This window comes from Choloepus didactylus, chromosome 9 (assembly GCF_015220235.1).
Source record: "Choloepus didactylus isolate mChoDid1 chromosome 9, mChoDid1.pri, whole genome shotgun sequence".
In the NCBI taxonomy this organism is placed as follows: Eukaryota; Metazoa; Chordata; class Mammalia; order Pilosa; family Megalonychidae; genus Choloepus; species Choloepus didactylus.
This window is the reverse complement of record NC_051315.1, coordinates 68,702,799-68,725,250: the sequence shown is the minus strand read 5'-3', so window position 1 is coordinate 68,725,250 and position 22,452 is coordinate 68,702,799. Positions and strand designations below refer to the sequence as shown.

General features: G+C 36.5%; 1 protein-coding gene across 4 annotated transcripts in view; it reads left to right on the top strand.

Annotated features, from left to right (window-relative positions):
• CCDC141 (coiled-coil domain containing 141) overlaps positions 1 to 2,908 on the top strand; it is a 232,839-nt gene extending 229,931 nt beyond the window's left edge. For all 4 annotated transcript variants that reach the window (XM_037848536.1, XM_037848537.1, XM_037848538.1 and 1 more), the window contains one exon: positions 1,050 to 2,908. In XM_037848536.1, coding sequence (XP_037704464.1) covers positions 1,050 to 1,317 — 268 coding nt within the window. In that variant the 3' untranslated portion in view covers positions 1,318 to 2,908. The remainder of the gene's footprint in view (positions 1 to 1,049) is intronic.
• The last annotated feature ends 19,544 nt before the right edge of the window (positions 2,909 to 22,452 follow it).

Sequence of the window (22,452 nt, the reverse complement as noted above, 5' to 3'; positions counted from 1 at the left end):
ACAACTGCATGGTTTTTTATAAATCAGGTATTTCGTATTTATTAAATATCAGTTCACCCCAAAGAAAAGTGTTGTCTGAGGTTTTCCTTGTTTTGTTCACACAACAAAGAACTTGGTTAGTATATATTGTTGAAAAATCAAGACTTTTGCAACATAGTGAAAAAATATTTTGCTACCAGATGTGCTACAATTTACAACCGGCCAGTTATCAGGGCATTATACATCCCTAGGACTCTCAGAAAAATGTGAAGTTACCAATTAGGCAACAGGAACAGATTCAGGTTTGTCATCACTTCTTGTGGAAGAACGTAGGATATAAATAAATAAACCAAAAACCTAGAATATACAAAATAAATTATATGCTTCATAAAAAGATGCATCTAAGTGTTCATTTTCATAAGAAATTTTTAGAAATATGTCATGTCACAGTAATAATCTAACTGCAAACATGCCTTTTATAATTAGAAATCATTTCTTCTTCTAATAAAATTAATTTATAAAAATTAAATGAACTCATTTCACTAGGAAATGGTGTGTAATTACCTTCCTCTAAAACAGTACATTTGTATTCTCATGTGGATCTCGTGGTGTGAATGTGACAGGGAAGGTGAGTTTCACCCCAATACAGACCGCAGGAAGGAGTCAAAAGCTGCTGTTCCACAAAGCAGGCCAAATATGAGGGCACCATTTTCCACTCTGGGTAATTGTTGCTATGGGCGAACAGTTGGCCCAGTGTGGCCAGATGGTCCGGTTTTTCAAGAGAAGCTGGATACCTGAATTTTCATATGCAACATTCCAATTGTTAAATATTTAAAAAAATCAATTTGTAAGAAATGCAGTCCAAGCCAATCAAAATACTTCTCTGGCCACGAGTGCTGACCTCTGCTTGAAAGATAAGGAGCCCCATTGGAATTTGGTGTAGCTGCAAAGTTCCTGCTAATGCTAGAGATTATTACAGAGGTAATGGGCCTATTCATAATGGATATTAGAACTTTGAAATGATGTAAATAAACATGATCCTGACTTTAAAATCTAACTCTCTGCTTCAGGTACAAGAAGGGCCAGCCATTGTCTGCAGATGGGCACATACAGGTTTTACGCAAGGAGACAAGACATTCGGTCTTCGTTCGGAAGGTACGCAAGGCAGATGCAGGCCTCTATGTGGCTCGGGCCCAAAACCCTAGTGGCACTCTCTCTTCCAGTGCCATTCTCCACGTGACAGGTAACGGCAAGCCACCAATCACAAGAATAAACTGGGTAACACTGTGTGCCGTCTATGTTAGCGTGTCCCTAATCTACTGGCTACTCACACAGTAACTGTGGTGTTGGCACCGATGGACATTATTCTCATGAGAATGAAGAACAACAGTTGTTTATTGTCCTGCACATCTCACAAAGCACCCCTCCACCACTACCACCACCAGTGTACCTCCATGCTGACCATGTTGCTTGTTTGGCTAATACCCAATGCTCAGTACAATGAATCAAATTTTCTTTAGTACTTTAATGTATTTAAGGAGCTTGGTAAATTATTTGCAGTGGATAAGGATATATTTTTGTACTCTAAAAAGAGATGTGTTCAATACAAAGTAAAATTATACCACGTTTATTGCTTCCTAAGGAGAATTTAAGGGCATGCAGATCAAAACTCAAATCAGCATAGAGATGTGAGTTAAATTGCAAATCGAATTGTTTGATCATTTATTTTTAATTGTACTTATATGCATCTCTTTGTAGAGACTAACAGAAATATTTAACAGAAGTTGTCATTTTCATTATTGATGTAGCTATCCTTTAATTTTGATTTTCATGTTTGATCTCATTTATTGAAATGTATTCTGTATAGTTTCTACATAGACCATATTCCTGAGTCTGAGGATTCCACTGTAAATAATCATTCCTCATGTTGATCTTGTGGGTTTGACATTGGATAGTAAATGTCCCATCAACTTTAACAGGAGTTCAAACTTCTATCAGCTCTGCATGTGGTTGAGCAAGATGGAACACAAGCTGTGGGAGTGGACCAATGTTATTACTGTCCGTCCATTGACATGTTTTAGGTGGCCATGCATACAAAGGCAACAAAGTCCTCCCGCTTCTAGACTTGATTCTGCTGCTGACCGTTTTTGTATCCTGTGACAAGTCATGTCTCAGAGCTTCAGTTTCCCATCTGGTAAATGGGTTCATTATCTACCTCTTGGCAATTGAGTGTTTTCATTTGGTGTCTTGTAGAGATCTGGAAAATGGAAAGCACTCTAGAAGACTAAGAGTAATTATATGGTTTATGTAGTTTGTCACCACACCTGCCCCCTGCCCAATAGTTTTCTCTCAGATGCCATTTTTTAGAATATTAAATTAAAGAAGTGGTGTAAATATGTGATTTCCAACTATTCCCATGGGGATAAAAAATGTTTTATTAACTAGAGCTTAAATCCCTTTAAAATTACTTAAGACTAAATCTTTTTCAAAGATCTGAAATTAAGCTCAGGAGGGTACATTTAGTATGTTCTAAGGGGAAAATATACATGTAATAAGATAATATAAGATGAATTCTATGCTTTTCTTAAACTTATCACTGCAACAATTAAGAATGTCCTATGCCTTCTTTAAATAATATTATGCAGGAAAGAGAATCATTTTTTAGTTTCTTTTAATGATCAGAGTAATAAGAGGGACATTTGTTTTTTAAATTTTAAACATAGTCTTGTCATGCTAAGGCAAAATCTTTAGTTGAAGGAATAATTCATTACAGATTTTTGATGAAAGAAAGGAAATTAATTATGTTACTGGAAGACTGTCTACAAATAATCAAAATACTTAAATGTAATACATTCAAGTTGATATTAAAAGTTACTGAATGTTATCTGAAGATGTGAAATGCGTAGTCAAGTAAAAAGTTGGCATATTTCTTGTTTTGCGTTTTCAATTTAATTACATGTTTTTCTCTTAATTTTCTTTCAGTTTTTGACTAAAACCTATTAAAAGCTGATATGCACAAAGTCCTAGGGAACTCACAGAGTCTTAACTCTCCTATCCTTTCTGTTCAATCACAAGTATCTTGTATAACTTCCTTAACTACCATTGCCCAGGGAGAAACTAAAGAGTAAAACTTATTCACATCCAAAGAGGGCAGGCAGGACCAGGTAATAAATTCTCTCTCTTCCCACTTCTTATCTTTTTATTATTAATTTAGCAGAGTTTCCTTTCCCATTTTTCAGCTTGGTAATTAGTGGTTTAGGATTGTCAGGGCAAGGGAACTGCTGGTTTGCTTTACCTGTTTCATGCCAACTAATGTTAATCCTTTGGGGAACATGGTGGGATATACATCTATGGTACATGACCCAATAAGGCATGTAAAGTCCCTGGAAAACAACAAGGTTGTTACGCCGAGTTAACCGAAGGACACCATGAATACTGTTCAGAAAGACTAATTCCTGGAGTGATATAATTAAGAACTGGAGAGAAAGAAGGCTAGGAAGGTTTGGGGAGGATAGAAGGGGAATTAGGAATCTGTTAACTGAAAAAAGAAGCCTGGGGAGTGGCCAGAGAATTTAAAAAAAAAGGCTAGGATTTGACTTTAGCACACAAGGTAATCAGAAACTGATAAGGGAATTAAGAAACATACCCAAATAGATGGTGGCCAGGGAGGATGTTGGGATGGCCCAAGGGGCTGACCAAGAGAGACATGTCATCCAGGTGCTCCACGTCTGCCCATTCCTTAAGGTGATCAGAGTGCCACAAAGACTGTCATCCACTAAGAGGAAACATGGAAGCCAAAGGTTTTTGTTCAACAAAAACAATTTAAGATAAAAAAGTTTTCTTTCTTGTAGGATCAAGTAGCTCTTGCTCAATCTTTTTTATCCTTTTCAAAAATAAAAGGAAAATGAAAAGAAAGATAAAAAGTGTATTTAAATATAAGACATACACATACACAGAGCTCTAATATTGGAAAAATATCATACTGTTATTCAAGCTATGGTTCAGATACCTGCCTATCTATCAATCAATCAATCTGTCTGTCTACCTACCTACCTACTTACCTACCTACCTACCTAAGCATCCACCCACCCACTTATCTATCTACCTATTCACCTGGGCTATTAATTAACTATTTAGTAATTCCCACAGCAGTGAAGAATACTTAATCAGCTACTCAGTTATTCTTCTGGTTATGTTTTCATTTCAAAGACTTAAGTGTGATTTTCCTTTTTGCTAGAATTTCTGTCTTGATCAAAGAATTCCCTTTATGAAGGAATGAGCTGAAAGTTATTGGTTAAAAATGGAAGACCTAGGAAATTCAAAAAATGTTCCCATTTTAAGTTATATATGTTATTTATACTCATTTACTTCTAGAGAAAATTCTGGACAGCTTATCACATCAAAACATTTTTTAAACAAGAAAATGAAAAGGAAGGTTAAAATTTATTAATTTATTCAAATATGAGAGTTATTGATATATATCTTTGACACCTTGAAGGACTGCAACACAAAATGTTTTGAGCTTCCCTTGTAGCCAAGGAAAGTATCATTGGGTTTTCCAGTACTAATTGGAAAGGATATATACGCATTAAGCAATAAGGACTAAGGATATATACACATTAAGCAATAAGGACTTTTTATACTCAATTCCAGGAGAAATTTACTGTAGGAATCCTTATATTCAAGTAGCTGCATAATCTACAATATCTAAAATACTTGAAAAAGAAGTAGAAAGAAATTAGCCTTTTCATTCAATAATGGTAACCATTACTCATAATCAAGACACAGATTTTAGGATAGATTCCTGCAAGAACTTCTAACCAATGTCACTCAAGTTTAAATTCCTTAAAATAGCACAAAAGGCCCTTCACTATCTGGCCTCCCCCTACACGTTCCATTCCATCTACGCTCCTCTATGTCCCAGTTACATTTAACTTCATTCACATTTTTAACCTAGCCTGCTCTTCCTTTTCTTCAGTGCTTCTTTCTACCTAGAACTTTCTCACTACTTTCTTGCCTATTTTCATGTGGTTCAACCCCTGCTTATCCTTCAGGTTCCATTTGACGCACAATCTCCCCCAGGAAGCCTTCTGACCTGTCAAGTCTGGGCTGGAAGTTCCTGCCGTGTGCACTGTCAACACCTGGGATGTCCGTGTCACATCCTTTAACACAGCATTGGAATTGCATGTTTGAGCATCTGTCTCCTCTGGCTAGACGCTGAGATCCTTATTGGCAGGATTTGTTCATCTTTCTTTTCTTGTGGGGGTAGGGAGGTTGGAGGGGACAGGAGGGAGATGGCAGATGAAGGGATATGTAAAAAAGAAAGATATATTTGTTACCTGATTATTCTTCCTTATGATGGACAGTAGCCAGTCAGAATCAAGTAAGTTGTAGTCTTGATGTATGTGTAAGACACTCTCACCTCATCTACAAAGTGTGAGAACCCTCCAGATGCCCTGAATTAGACCCTGATTAAAAATTTAAATGTAAAGATAGATGTAAGCTTCTGTGGTCAAAATAATACTGAGGAGGGACAAGGAAAGATGCAGGATCATTGTTCCAACATTTTGTAACAGACAAATCAGGCATAAACCATCCTCAAGGTGTAAGTGGAGAAGTGGACGTCTCCACATTCAGTGACTAAGTCCAAACCATCCAACCAGAATTTACATACTACTTTAAAACCCTACATACATTATCAATATTTTACTGTAGCTGTGGCTCAGTAATCTGGTTGTGAGTAGATCTTATTTGAACCTGTATTTCATTCTTACTTGTAAATATAAAAAAACCACATCCAAGAATTTAGGTTATTTGAATTCCAAATGAAGGAAGGAAAGAATATTGCATTTTGTTCAGCTTTCTGTTTGTCTTTATTCATGACCATCCCTTACAAAAAATTACCATCTTAAGCTTTTGACATTCCTGTTGTACGTACAGTATTTTAAGTATGGGCATGAAATAAGTGAGTTGAAACAAAATACAATATTTCCTCGGAGTACACTCTGATACTGTGAGTGTCAGTGCAAATGCCAAAGTGTGACAGGCTGTTTTCCATTTATAATAAGCAGAATCTTGAGCTGCATCAGAAAGCCAAAAGATTTGCATTCACTAAATGAAACAGTGTCCCGCTTAAAGCAATAACAATTCATTTTCTCTGCTCTCCTAACATAAGATGAGATTTGAATTTTATCAACTGTATATGAATTAAATGACAAAAACAGAAAGCACAAAGAGAATTTGGAAGTGCCCAAGCATCAGTGGTGAAGTTTGGGTACATGATACTACTCCAGATGAACAAGTCCTTGATTCTGGAGTTTGAGGGTTTGGCCAGATGACTCTTCCTTCTGTTCAACAGCAGTTAATTTGCCAGGACCTGGCAAATCCAATTCCTTGGATCTCCTTACTATATCATAAAAGTAACACTCTACCCTCCATAAAGGATGAGGGAGCATAAAGAATTGAATAGACAAGAAGTTTTGTTTGTATCTATTTCCAGTTAGTATAATAAAAACTGAGTGAAATCAAAATGTATTTTAACCATAGGAGCAGCTGTAAAACATTGATCCTTCTTGATCCTTCTTGATGTTTTTTAAGACCAGAACAATAAAAGATATATAATTTAAACTTTTCAATCTGTATTCTGATAGCCTCCTGTTATGGCTCTGCTTTTCCGTTTAAAACCCACTTAAGTATCAATGCTTGTATAGTAACCAGTTCCAGAGCTAGGTAATAAAACAAAATAACCTTTTTCCTTTGTCATTCAACAATTGTTCTTCATATATTTCCAAGAACTTCATTGATCCAAACAATTACAAAATGGTATATTTTTACTTTAAGTTGATATAAAAAATTATACAATGAAATCTCTTGAAGATAAAAATTCGAAGGATGAAATGTAAAGGAACATACATATCCACCGTGAATAGTCCCAAATCCGAATTATTCTAATCATTGCCAGAAGGCCACCTTTCTTTGTAATAAGTTATTATGCAAACCCACATGCAAACAAGCTGTTGGCAAACAAGAGTGTTAGGAAAGGAAGAAAAAGTAGGAAATCAGTTACCAGGTGTGATCAGAAAGGCTAAAACGCCCATCTGCTCCAAAGTGTCTTCTCTAGCATCCAATGCCGCTGCCTACCCTGAGAGATCAGCCTTTAATTCAAGTTAGTGCAGCTCCAGAAGGGGCCTCTTCAAATACATATTTATGCATTTCTTTTACTCTTGAAGGAGCAATAGAATCTCTTATCACATTTGGTCTGGGTATCAGATTAAGAGGAATGCCACTCCCCCCTAAACAATACATTCTGGTGAGAAAAGGGGATATGTGGGAACCAGAAAGATTTGCATATGGTGCTCCATTTGTGAAGGTAGTGGAGGAATGTAGGGCCAGAAAAGAAAAAATAGACAAACAGCAGGGTGAGGAAACTCAACTTTGGTGTTCATCTTCCTTCTCGGTGTAACTATCCGATGGATTCAGAAAATGTGTGTGTGTGTGGAGGGGGGAGCACCCTGAGAAGTTAGAGGCCACAACTGAAATGTGTCTACATGACAATTTTTGTTACCCACTAGAGGACTGTGTTGGATTCAGGTGTCCCTTCAAAATTCATGTCCACCCAGAACTTCACAAGGTGACCTTGTTTGGAAACTGGATCTTTGCAGAAATAATTAAATAAATCCTCCTGGATTAGGATAGTCTCTAAATCCAACAACTGGTGTCTTCATAAGAGACCATGACAGACAGAGACAGGGAGAAGAAACACGAGGAAGGAGGAGGCCATGTGACAACAGGCAGAGACTGCTTATGCTGTCCCAAGCCAAGGAAGGCCAAGAGTCACTGGCAACCGCCAGAGGCTAGAAGAGAGGCAAGGAAGGATTCTCCTTTACAGGTTTCAGAAGAAGTATGGCCCAGCTCAGAACTGTGAGAGAATACACGTCTGTTGTTTTAAGCCACCCAGTTGTTGGGGCTTTGTCATGACAGCCCTGAGAAACTAATAAAAGGAGAATGTTTTAGAAGAGTCTGTACATGTCTTTCTCTGTCAATAAAATTCCCAGAAATACTCATTGATGGACACAAACCAGCCTTGCAAGCTTCTTAACCTTCCATATAAATTTGATGATTGGCTTTTCTGTTTCTGCAAAGAAGACTGCTGGGGTTTTGATTGGTATTGTGTTGCATCTGTAAATCACCCTGGGTAGAATTGACATCTTGACAATATTTAGTCTTCCAACCCACGAACATGGAATGTCCTTCCTTTAATTTAGGTGCTCTTTGATTTCTTTCAGTAATGTGTAGTTTTCTGTGTACAAGTCCTTTACATCCTTGGTGAGATTTATTCCTAGATATTTGATTCTCTTAGTTGCTATTGTAAATGGATTCTCTTCAGATTGTTCATTACTAGTGTACAGAATCACTACTGATTTTTGTACCCCGCCACTTTGCTGAATTTGTTTAATAGCTCTAGTAGCTTTGTTGTGGATTTTTCAGGATTTTCCATATATAGGATCATGTTGCCTGCATATAGGGAAAGTTTTACTTCCTCCTTTTGAAATTGGACACCTTTTACTTCTTTTTCATGCTTAATTGCTCTGGATAGAACTTCCAGCATGTTGTTGAAACAGAGTGGTGACAGTGGGCGTCCTTGCCTTGTTCCTAATCTTAAGGGGAAAGTTTTCAGTCTTTCACTGTTGATAGTATGATGTTATTATGGATTTTTCACACATGCCATTTACTGTGTTGAGAAAATTTCCTTCTATTCCTAGTTTTCTAAATGTTTTTATCAAGGAGTGCTGGCTTTTGACAAATGCCTTTTCTCTGACAATTGCGATGATAGTGTTTTTTTCTTTTGTTCTATTAATGTGATGTATCACATTAATTGATTTTCTTATGTTGAACCACCATCGCATACCTGGAATAAAACCCTCTTGATCATTGTATGAATTCTTTTAATTTGCTGTTGGCTCTGGTTTGCTAGTATTTTGTTGAGGATTTTTGCTTCTTTATTCATAAGGGATCTTGGTCCATAATTTTCTTTATCTGTGTTATCTTTATCTGGCTTTGGTATGAGAGTGATCCTGCCTCAGAGAATGAGTTAGGAAGTGTTCCCTCCTCTTTAATTTTTTGAAGAGTGTGAGCAGGATTAGTGTTAATTCTTCTTGGAATGTTCGGTAAAATTCATCAGTGAAGCCATCTGATCCTGAGCTTTTCTTTGTTGGGAAGTTTTTGATTACCAATTCAATCTCTTTGCTTGTTGTCGGTCTATTGAGATCTGTTTCTTCTTGAGTCAGTATAGGTAGTTTGTATGTTTCTGGGAATTTGTCCATTTCATCTAGGTTATCTAATATGTTGGTGTTCAGTTGTTCATTGTATCCTCTTATATTCCATTTTAATGTTTTGGGATTGGTAGTAATGACCCCCTTTCATTTTTTTTTTTTTTTTTTTTTTTTGGCTTTTATAAAGGGGCTTTACTTGGTCACAAATTCAGAGTTTTAAGGCCATAAAGGTGTCCAAACTAAGGTATCAACAAGATGATACCTTCACTGAAGAACAGCCAGTGGCATCCGGAACACTTCTGTCAGCTGGGAAGGCATGTGGCTGGTATCTGCTATTCCTTTGCTCCCAGGTTGTGTTTCAAAATGGCATTCTCCAAAATGTCTCTGGGTCTCTCTTAGCTTCTCCAGGGCAAACTCTGGGTTTCATCTCTTAGCTTAGCATCTCCAAACATCCTTCTGTCCACATGTCCAACAATCTCTAAGTGCACATCCCAGGGTGTTTTCATCTCTGTGCTCTCTGTGTGAGCTCCCTTAAAGGATTCCAGTAAACTAATCAAGACCTACCCTGAATGGGCAGGGTCAAATCTCCATGGAAGCATTCAATCAAGAGCTCATACCCTAATCAAAAAGATTAATCAATCTGTCCCCACAAGATTGCATTAAAGAATATGGCTTTTTCTGGGGGACATAATATATACAAACTGGCACAGTGTGGTACATGGAAAAATACACTTAATGTTAACTATGGATTATAGTTAATAGTACTTTTTTAATAATTTTTCATCAATTGTAACACAGGTTTCTAATGTTAAAAAAAATTAGTACAATTACAAAAAAGTGCTATCATCAATTGTAACAAATGTTCCTCACCAATGTAAGGTGGTTGTGGTAGGGCGGTGTAAGGGAATCCTGTATTTTATGTATGATTGGCTGGTAACCCACAACTTCTCTAATTAAAAAAATTGTTTTAAATACCATAATGATGTACCATTATACACTGTTCCAGTTTGCTAATGCTGCCGTTTGCATAATACCAGAAATGGATTTGCTCTTATAAAGGGCGTTTATTTTGTTACAGAGTTACAGTCTTAAGGCCATAGAAGTGTCCAAGGTAAGACATCAACAATAAAGTACCTTCACTGAAGAAAGGCCATTGGCATCCAGAAAACCTCTGTTAGCTGGGAAGGCATGTGGCTGGCATCTGCTTGCTCCCAGGTTGCGTTTCAAAATGGCGTTCTCCAAAATGTCGACATCAGCTTTCAATGGCAGTCTTCAAAATGTCTCTCTAAGCTGCAGCATTCTGCATTCCTTCTGTTTATCAACTCTTTTATATGACTCCAGTGATTTAATTAACACCTACCCTGAATGGGTGGGGTAACAACTCCATGGAAATTATCCAATCAAGGTCTTGCCCAGAGTTGATTGAGTCACATCTCCATGGAAGCAATCAAAAGATTCCAACCTAATCAACACTAATACGTCTGCCCCCACGAGATTGCGTCAAAGAACATGGCATTTTGGGGGACACAATACATCCAAACCAGCACACACACCTACCAGAAAGGCTAAAATTAAAGACTTAAAATACCAACTGTTGGCAAAGATATCAAGCAACTGGGATTTTCATACATTGTTAGTGGGACTATATAATGGTACAATCACTTTGGGAAAAGGCCTAACAATTTCTTCTAAAATGCAATTTACAGCTACCCCATGAACCAGTCTCACTCTCAGGTATTTACCAATCTCACCCTTAGGAATGTTTGCTGGAAACAGCCAATCCATCAATAGGAGAATAGATAAACAAACTGATTATATTTGCCATTCATACAATGGAGTATTACTCAGCAATTAAAAAAAAAAAACACTACACACAATAACAGATAAATTGAAAAAACATTATGCTACTTCAAAGTAGCCTTCCTTACTACTGGAAACAGAACCAAAAAGAGATATCTGGAAGTATAAGATTTTATAAAAGTGTCTCATGCAACTGTGGGTTGCATGAGTCCAAATTCCGTAACAGCCGGATGCACAAGTCCAAATTCCATAAGGCAGGCGGAGAACTGGCAACCCCAGTGAAGGTGTTCAATGAACTCCTCAGCAGACACTGGGTAGCCAATGAAGAAGTGAAGGTTCTCTCTCTTTCTCTCTTAAAAGTCTTCAACTGATTGGATTAAATCCAGCTGATTGAATTCTCTCATTGTGGAAGACATACACCCTTCGTCGATGCAATCAGTCACAGGTGCAGTTGACTGATGATTTAATAAATCAGCCCCCTGGTTATAAGAGGCTGACAGCAAATATTTTCTAAGCCTGATGTTACCATTTAATAGGAACTTTTACTGGATCCTCACAACAATCTTGTTAAGCTGAGAGGACTCTGTGGATGCCCGGCTTAGGACAACAGAAGTCCTCCCCATGGAAGGTGATGTTGAACTTCAAAAGAGCTCCTTACCCCAATGACATGCTGGCCACCTGATCATTCTGGACGTGCTGAGCATTCAGCATTCCATGGACACATGATGAATGATTGTAACAATCACTCTGAAACTTTACTGCTTATTCTCATCTACTTTGTATTCTTAATGCTATCTTTGTTCTATTCTAAATCCATCCTTGCCTCTGAGGCCCTACTCTGATCTATCTCTGGCACTTTGGAGTTAGTATTTTTATTGGTCTCCCTGTTTACTGACTCAACTTTTCTTAAAGTTTTTGATTTGACTTCTTGTCTAGATTTCCTGGGATAGGATCCCACCCCTATTTTGCCTTCTCGAATCTAACTCTTGAAACCAGTTGGAAGAGTCCTACCCATACTTACTCCTCAAAGGGAAGATCTGAATGCCCTGTTAGGCTCCTACTTCTCTTGCCTTGTTTTCTCATTTATTTCTCTTGGTTTTGTTCTTAGACTGACAATTCAGCCCTTAGCTGTCCCTATCTTCATTCAAATTTGGCATTCTCCAGCTCTTGATGGTGTCCCAGCTCATTATTCCTTAGAGTGTAGTCTCTGATTAATGAATTTGCTTCTAGTTTCTCAGCATTGCCAGAGAAAAGGGACTCAGCTTCAACAAACAGACAGTGGGCAAACAGGGCAAACTGATATCATTTAGAAGAAATTATTATTCAGGAAAACCTAATAACTTGCCTTTGGTTCCATGGTAAGTGAGCTATAGATATTTAATTTGAACCCAGTATTCTGATTCTATTATTGCTTTCAGCTTTCGGGAAGTGCCATAAGCAAAGTAGTAAGAAGAAATATTGTAAGAATGTTATCAATAATAATTATAATAAGATTTATTGAGCACTTACTTCGGTGCTTTCATCTAAACTTCACCACAAGTCTATGAAACATTTCTTAGTGCTAGGCAAAGAGCAGATACTCAGTAAATGTCTTTCATTGTTGTATGAACAGATAGACAAATGAAAACTTTCGCAGTAGATATTATCTTCATTTACAGATGAGAAAATCAAGGCTCAGAGTTTTGCTAGGGTCACATAACAGGATGAGGATTTGAAACCAAATATGTCTGTTTCCAGAACCTCTATTTTTTCCCCATTGTCTCACATAGCACTTTATTTCCAATCATAAAAGAATATGGTGTAAAAAATCTAACAGAATTCTCCTTAAGGAAGTTCTCAACTACTATATTACATTTTTACTATAAAAAATGTAGTATATATGCAATTAGGTTCCCTATTATCAATAGACCATAGAAGTGTATTTTTGTGACTTTATCAAAAGCAGATATAAACACATAAATATAATTCAAAAGGAGAATAGAATACTCCAAACACAGCTCTAACCTGATTTTGGATAGTAGTTCTCCTCTATCTGCATAATCCACATTGACTTGTCAAATAAATTCATGAAATACTGTATTATAAATGTTCTGTTCCTTCTTCAATACAAGTAGTAGTTTGTGCATCTGTTAAGGAGACGGGATGTTCATCAGGTATTTGAACTTGTTTATTTGAACAGGGTGATGTCAGACTTTGTTTATAAGGTGCAGAAGACTACCATTTGGGGTTTTAATTTTCTTAAGAGGCAGTAAGTTTTCAGGACAAGCACCAGCATTGGATGCATAGGTCAGAGAAAGAAGAACTTCCTCAGGGGTGAACTCATTTTGGAGGGACGTAGGAAGAGGCTTTGAGTAATCCAGCATAGTTTTTCTCTCTCTTAGCTCAGGAAGTCCTCTTGTCTCTTCCTTGACAGCAGATACTTTTAATTTTTGCCATCAGGTGTGGATGCAGAGTTTAGCAGTGTGGTGGATGTTTTGGGGACAGACATAATAAATAATGGCTCCTAACACTTTTTAGTAATTTGAAATGCTCCTCCAGAAAGATAACCTAGAAATAAATCAGAAGTGTACTGGGACTTGTCAGGGTGCTGCCACACTGTCTGGTAGGCCAAAAAGAGTGGGGGGAGGAGGCAAGGGAGGGGGAGAGAGAGTGAGAGAGAGAGAGAGAGCCCCTTTCATTTTTTATTTTAGTTGTATCCTCTCTCTTTTTTTCTTTGCCAGTCTAGCTAAAGATTAGTCAATTTTATTGATCTTTTCAAAAAACCTTTTGGTTTTGTTGATTCCCTCTATTGTTTTTAATTCTCTGTTTTATTTATCTCACTCTAATCTTTGTTGTTTCCTTCCTTCTGCTCCCTTTGGGTTTAGTTTCCTCCTCTTTTTCAAGATTCCCCAGTTGTAAGGATAGGTCTCTGATTGGAAATTTTTATAAGTGGGATTTATTCCAGATATGTAAGCCTGGTTCATTTTTTTTAAATCAACCCATATAATCCACTAAATCCACAGGTGAAAGAAGAAAATCTTATATCAGTTGATGCAGTAAAAACATTTGACAAAATCTAACACCCATTCATGGAAGAAAAAAAAAACTCTCATAAAATTAGTAGTAGAGGAGAATTCCTCAACTTGATAAACAAAATCTGCAAAAACCCTACAGCTAACATCGCACTAAAGGATGAGAGATGGGACTCTTTGCTTCTAATATTGGTAGCAAGGCAAGGATGTCTTGTCTCACCACTCCTATTCAACATTGAACTGGAAGTCCTAGCTACTGCAATAAGATAAGAAAAGCAAAGTTATACAGATAGGAAAAGAAGAAATAAAACTATTTTCATTCATGGATTACACAATTGTGTATGCACAAAACCCCAAAAATCTATTACAAAATCTCTTGGAACTTACCAGCAAGTATAACGAGGTTGCAGGATACAAGAAAAATATTCAGAAGTCAATTGCTTTCCTATATGCCGGCAGTGAACAATTGGAATTTCAAATCCAAAAAAAATACCTTCTATGACAGCACCAAAAACAGAAGTCTTGCTACAACTGCATCCAGAAGAATGTCAGGGATTGTCAATAAATGAATAACAGTGAATCAGGAGTCTTCAAGTCTTCGGAGGCCATGGAGAAAGTAGGCACTATGACTTTGTCCCTGTTCCGTAAATCGATTACAGGCCTCAGGGATACTTGGAGTGTAGTTGCAACCTCTCACACTGGATTTTTCTTTTGTTTTAAAAACAGCTTTATTGAGTTATAATTCACACACCATACAGTTCACCCATTTAAAGTGTACAATCCAATGACTTTTAATGTATTCACAGATGTATGCAAATACCAACATAGTACATTTTAGAACATTTTCATCATCTTAAGAAGAAACTGCATATCCTTTGGTGCTCTCCCCCATCCTCCCATCCTCTTGCCCTCACATTTTGTTTATACATTCACCCATTGATGGGCAATTGGGTTATTTCTTCCTTTTGGCTATTCAAGAATAATGCTGCTGTAAACATTTATGCACAAGTTTCTGTATGGTAATTCTGTTTAATTGAGGAACTGCCAGATTCTTTTCCAAAGAAACTGCACCAGTTTACATTCCCATCAGCAGTATATGAGGGTTCAAATTTTTCCACATCCTCACCAATACTTGTTATCTGACTTCTCTACTTTGGCCATCCTAGTGCATACAAAATGGTATCTCATTGTGGTTTTGATTTGCATTTCCCTGATGACTAATCATATCAAGCATCTTTTCAAGTGCTTATTGGCCATTTGTATACCTACTTTGGAGAAATGTCTATTCAAGTCCTTTGACCATTTGTAAATAGGATTGTTTGTCTTTTTATTATTGAATTGTAAGAGTTCTTTATATATTCTGGATATAAATACCTTGTCAGATTTGCAAATATTTTCTCCCATTCAGTGGGGTTTTTTTTCCACTTTCTTGATGGTGTCTTTGAAGCATAAAAGTTTTAATTTTGATGGTCTAATATTATTTTTTTTTCTTTTCTTGTACTTTTGCTGTCATATTTAAGAAATGATTGTCAAGTCTAAGGTCATAATGATTTGCCCCTATGCTTTCTTCTAAGACATTTATAGCCTTAGCTCTTAAATTTAGATCTTTGATCCATTAGGAGTTAATTTTGTGTATAGTATGAGGGAAGGCTCCAACCTCATTCTTTTGCATGTGGCTATCCAGCTGTCCCAGAACCATTTGTTGAAAGGGTATTCTTTCTCCATCAAATGGTATGAAACTTGCTTTTTCTTGCCGTTTCCTGTACTATTTGTGGAGCTTTGAAGAGAGGTAAATTATTTGAAGGAGACAATGTTCTTAAGAGCAAGGGAACATTTGATGTTGAACATAAATCTGGTCTGGTGATAGTGTTGGCCATGCCACTATCACCAGACCAAGAGAGAAAAATCAGAAGGAAATTGTAACTATAGCATTGTAGAGCTGAGATTTCTCCAACAATAACATAATGAAACTTGAAGAAAAATGTCCTTTTGGCCTCTGAAGTCAAATCCAGGAGTGGGTGATTTATCAGTTGGTACTCTACTGCACTGCAAGAATGAAAGTATCTCTCATGGATAAGCACTTTTCTATCAGTAAGGACAGGCTCATGTGGTTAGTATTATCCCTATGATTTCTTAGAGGAAAGTTGAACAAAAATATTTCAAACATTGTATTGTACTTTAAAAAGTAATCAATTTCATAAATTACATCTTGATCTGTTGATAAATTAAAAGATAGAATATTAATGGTTACTTTGGCACTACGGTTAACTGGAAACTTTCAATGAAATTAATAGTTTTATTTTCTAAATGTTAAATATAAGTGCTCTCTTCATTTCCATTGAATAAGTTCTTGAAAGTAAGTTTGGCCTTATATATCATTTGCCTGAAATAGAATGACGTTGTACTTTATCATTTAAAAGAAAACTAACTGATGCACCACAACCTAGGATTATACTTGTATTTTATCAAAGGTTTTGTAAATATAATTACATAAACAGCAGGACATTATAAAGATCCCATCCAGAACTTAGAAATGGATATGCAAGTGAAGTATTCATTGTAACTTTTGTTCAAACCTATGGCAGCATATTGTATAATTGCACAAGGATTGGCTTACTGTTATAAATAAAAATGGATCAGGAACACCAAGAAGAATGACCCAAGCCTCACAGAATGTACAAGTCATGACCACAGTCTGAAGTCCTCAATTATGGCTGACTTTTTCCTAGCTCAGAAGCCCCATTGCTCAAATCTAACCCATTGCAGGCAAAAATCCATTCAATTGGAGAACCTCAGAATTAGGAAAGTCAAATGGTTTTTTAAATATGAGAAACTATTGTTTAGCTTAATCACAATTATGTAGCACAGTGTGTTACATGTCATTGGTATCCTTGTGAATTAATAAAAAACTGGTTCGGAAGTCTTGGATCATGGTGATACAGCATGTGTATGTGTGTGTACCTATTTCTCAGTATTTCTTATCTTTGTAAATTCAGTAATCTATGAAATGCCCAGGTGAGGTACTCAGGTTAGAAAAACCTCATGCTAACGACACCAGTGCCTTGAGCAACTGATGGCCAAGCAGTAAGGAAGGAGCAGGCCTTTCTGATGTTAATGGTGGTGTTATAGACAGATATTTATATGCTGCTTGGCACAACTGCAGTTTTGAAAATGGAACATTAAAACCCAGTATATTTCAGAAAGGATTCCCTGACAGGGATAGAAGGAGGAAAATGTTATTATATGTATACACATGTTGCAACTCCAAGTATAATCCATTTAAAGTCCTCAGTAGTTATCAAACCAAAAAAGATTGTTTCTAGATAGAACTCAGAAGTTAATTTTATTTAAATGTAATAACTATCATAAAATCTTGGTTGAGAAGCAGCTGTTGGTTTTTAAAATTCATTTACTAATATATTTGAATTTTTAATAAGCATTGAGTCTGAATCCTTAAAGAACAAATTTTCTAGCCCATTGCTCAATGTTATTAAAGTGTATATGATTACTCTAGAAATAAATGTTTTGTGTACATTTCTTTTTATAGCTAATGGTTTACATATGTTGATAGTGAAATGTATATCCTGTCTTCTAAGTATGTGAAAAATAACAGAATCTACTTACTTGTTTCATAGCTCTGGGAGTTCTTCAAAATGTAATTTAACATTAAACTCCTGTAAAAGTAATAAATTTGGTCTGATTATCTCATTTAAGACTGCAGATAGGGCATGCTTATTCTTGTATGAATATTGCCTCACAAATGTTCTTAATAAATGCAGTTGCTCCAATTCAAGAGCAAAAATCATCATGGTGGTTAATATTTGATAGAGGCCATGCTCTTATTTAACATCCCATTGTAGAAATAGTCATCTCTTTTATAGAGGAACAGTAATCAAAGCAAGCAAAGACAGTTTTGTAACATATAATATATTAGCTTCTCACTGCAGTATATCCTTTCTCCATGAAAAAGGAACTAGCTGTTGAATTCATTTCTTCCATACTTTCTCAACATGTCATTTATTTGAATGGGAACATGTTTAGGAGAGATGAAATAATAAAGAATTTGTTTCACCTGGCACCAGGTAACTAATTGTGTACTGCATGGGTAATTTAACACCGTGGTCATAATAAACATCTTTCAGGTTCATGGAACTGTGCTGGAATTCTGTGTCAGATACAAACAGGAATTATTATCTCAGACAATAAATAAGCGGATGATAAAGGTGGCAAAGAATAGCTATTTTGGTATGAAGAAATGACAAATGGGATGAAGAATGGGAACCCTCATGGTGTTGAATAGGAAATGTGAATCCAAGTATGACTGTTGATGCATTAAAGTTGTTTCATTCTTCTTTCTCTGTCCTGTTTTGGAGGAAACACACATATATACACACATCTACATCCACACCCATACATATCTACAAACTCGTTTATGAGCACATCTTATTGTATCCATAGCCGTAACGGGTGTCCTCTGAAAATCTTACAAAGAGTTGCCTTGAAAAGTCATCCTAAACACCCTCAGTGGACTCCATATGACCCTCCACCAGGACTCACCCTGAGAATGCTTAGGCTAGCTTCAGGGTAGTTTCCTCCAGTTAGATATGCAGACACTGTCATCTCAACCTCCAGATTCCGCCTGCTTATTATAGCCAACCTGCAAAGTTTCAGGTTGGTAGAAAGAATGGACATTTCTGAATGAAATGAGGTGGTTCCACTAGCGTGTCCAGCTCCACTTGTGAGAACAGGCTTGGCAGCCAGTCACTTTCAAACGTGATTTTCTTTAAATAAAGAGTTGGTATAAAGCAGGAGGAAAGACTTTTTCACAACACTATAAAACTATACATCCTAAAGAATAAAGAGTAGCAGTAATAGCAGTTGCTCTAAGTCAATTGTTTGATTTTATCAGGTATGTCTTTTATCTTTTAGAGCCTTTCTGCAGCGGACCTCAACATCAGCAGTACCTCAGAGTTCCTTAAAAATGCTAAATCTCAAATTCCACCTCAGACGTATTGAATCAGAATCTGCATTTTAGCAATATTTTTTATGTACGTTAAAGTTGGAGGAGTACTGTTTTAAAGACTACTGTGGTATTTAAGGAGTTCAAGCCACATATGCAGAAATCAATTCCTCTGTCATATTGGTGATAACCACACTCCAAATGTGTAAGATTCAGAATAGAAGAATTCAAAATTGGTACCAGAGAAGCAACAAGATAGATGGGCAGATTTCTACAGTGGAGACAGTAAAAGAAGTTAGGGTAGTATGGACCACCCTGAAATCCACATGGTCCTGTTTCAAAGATGAATTCAGGCTGAGGCAGCCCATGGTTAATCACACAGTTATGACAATTCCTATGGGAAGGAGACAAGAATTGGAAACCACTCAATTATTCTCAGAGTTGTATGCCCATCCATGAGCATAGACAGTCAATAAATCAATGCCCGCATCGATGCCCTTTGGAAAGTTTAGCAAAATGGGTTCCCAGAGTTTACTATTTTAAGTAACCTAAAAACTTGAGTTATGATGTATTCACTTAAACATTTTGCAATGAAAGTAACTCATCTAATTGTTAGATTATTAACTTCTGTAGCCATTTCAGTAAATAGGCAATACCAAGGGAAACTATTGTTGGTGCGATTAGCATTAAGGTATTTATTTTTTATTCCATATACAGTACAAAGTTTATTTGGCTATTGTAATAACATTGACTCAGATATTTAAAATCAAAGAGTCTCATTGATATTTAAATATGATAATGACTGTATACATGATCAGAAATAAATTGTTACCAAATTTTACTATTGCTTTATTTTCTAAACAATGGATATGAATTTACATGTCTAATCTAGAACTGCCATTTGGAGAGGAAGTAAATGAGATAAAACAGCCCCTCTGTTGAGAAATCTAGAGGCATCTGAAACTTTTTTAAATGCACAAACACAATTTTCGTTGAGTTTATAAAAAGATAAAAGGGGTAATGTTTCCATATACTTTTTTTTAATTAAATTCAGTTTTATTGAGATATATTCACATACCATACAATCATCTTGGTGTACAATCAACTGTTCACAGTACCATCATATAGTTGTGCATTCATCACCCCAATCTATTTTTGAACACTTGCCTTACACTAGAAAGAATCAGAATAAGAATAAAAAATAAAAGTGAAAAAAGAACACCCAAATCACTCCCCATTCTATCCTATTTTTCATTTAGTTTTTGTCCCCATTTTTCTACTCATCTATCCATACACTAGATAAAGGGAGTGTGATCTACAAGGTTTTCACAATCACACTGTCCCCTTGTAATCTACATTGTTATACAATCGTCTTCAGGAGTCCAGACTACTAGGTTGGAGTTTGATAGTTTCAGGCATTTACTTCTAGCTACTCCAATACATTAAAACCTAAAAAGTGTTATCTATATAGTGCGTAAGAATGTCCACTAGAGTGACCTCTCAACTCCATTTGAAATCTCTCAGCCACTGAAGCTTTATTTCGTTTCATTTTGCATCCCCCTTTTGGTCAAGAAGATGTTCTCAATCCCATGATGCCAGATCCAGATTCATCCCCGGGAGTCATATCCTGCATTGCCAGGGAGATTCACACCCCTGGGAGTCAGGTCCCACATAGGGGGCAGGGCAGTGAGATCACCTGCCAAGGTGGCTCAGTTAGAGAGAGAGAGGGCCACATCTGAGCAACAAAGAGGTACTCAGGGGGAGACTCTTAGGCACAATTATAAGAAGGTTTAGCCTCTCCTTTGCAGCAACAGGCTTCATAAGGGCAAGCATCAAGCCGTCAGTCTGCAATGTTTGTGAGAACATCAGCAACAATCCAGGTAAGGAAGTCCAAAACTTCCACATTTCACCCCAGCTCCTCAGGGGGGCCCTGCATATATGTTTTTATTCTCCTCCCAAATTACTTTGGGATGTGTTGCTATTTCTCTCTAACCTATATAAACCTACCATAGCTCACTTCCTATTCAAATTTCCATGTAATTGTGGTGTTTGCACAAATTGACTGTAGAAGTTATATTGTTCGGAAAATATAGGTCCTGCACCAAATGAACATTTCTTGCCTTGATCTTGCATGGAAGTTGAAGTTTTAAAACAGTCAGTTTCAACCTTTACCCTTTGGCTCTGTTCGCCCTAGTCTTAACCAGATCTGCTTCCATATACCTTTGTACAAGTTAATTGAAATCTTTAAATAATGTTCATTAAAATAGAGGAACTCTGCTTTTGTGAAATATACCATGCATTTATGTCTGTTTTCTATCTTATATCCATATATATTCATATAGAAATAAGATATGGGCTATTCTTTATTATACCTTTTAAATTTTTACTATGTTCAGGAGCTGGAGACTTTGAAAACAGCACTGGCTTCATCAGGATCAAACACTGGTGTTTCACTCAGCAGAATTTACAAAATAAAATCCAGAAATTAATGTTACCTTCACAAAATAATTTTCCTCTCTTTATTATGTAATCTTTTCCTCCATCAGGTTTTTTTTTTTTCTTAGATGGACTGTCACTATACTTGGTAGATTACTAAACAATTTCAGTTGAACAAATTTGTTATGAGAGCTAAAATTCCTGACATGTTAACCCACACTATAATGATCAATCATCGAATAAAACCCACAAAACTCACCAAATTGGAGTATAGATCCACCTGGAATTTGACAGGAAAAAAAAGTGTAGAGGATTTTATTTTTTGTAAAGAGGTCCCTAGATATTGTTTTTGTAATAGATGCTAATTTTATTTCAGTCTATGTCTATAGTCTCCAAGAGTGGAGCTATTTCCTTTGAGAAACACTCACTCCAAGAAATTCCCATTAGATCCTGTAATTTGGTAGCTAAACAGCAAGTTCCTCCTCTTGTATGGCCCTTCTTTCTACCCTACATATGAGGAAAGCAGAATTTAACAAGATAATCAGAAGTCTTGAGATAAAATCACCTTTACTGATTTGTTTCTATTTTTGCCTTGGTTTTTGTTTTTATTGTCAGGGAACTTCATTTGTGGTTGCTGGATATAGGGGATGGTAAGATTGTAAGACACAGAAAATCAACATTGTTTATAAATACATCTGAAAATGAACACATTTTAAAAAATGCCTTTGTGTGGCTTAGCTCAGCAATTTTAAACAACATTTTCTTTTTTAGTACAAGTTAAAATTCCAACATTCCTAGAAAGCGTTAGAGCTGCCTATATCCAAGAAGGAGAAGATTTGATTCTACACTGTGTGGTGTCCAGGAGGCCAGACCACTTGTTACGTGGCCCAAAGATGGTTTCCAAGTGGTACCTGGAGATGTTAAAGTACGTCATTTGGTTTTGTCTTTGTTTTCAGAAGAATACATTGTATTTCCTAACTATGTGTTTTTCTAT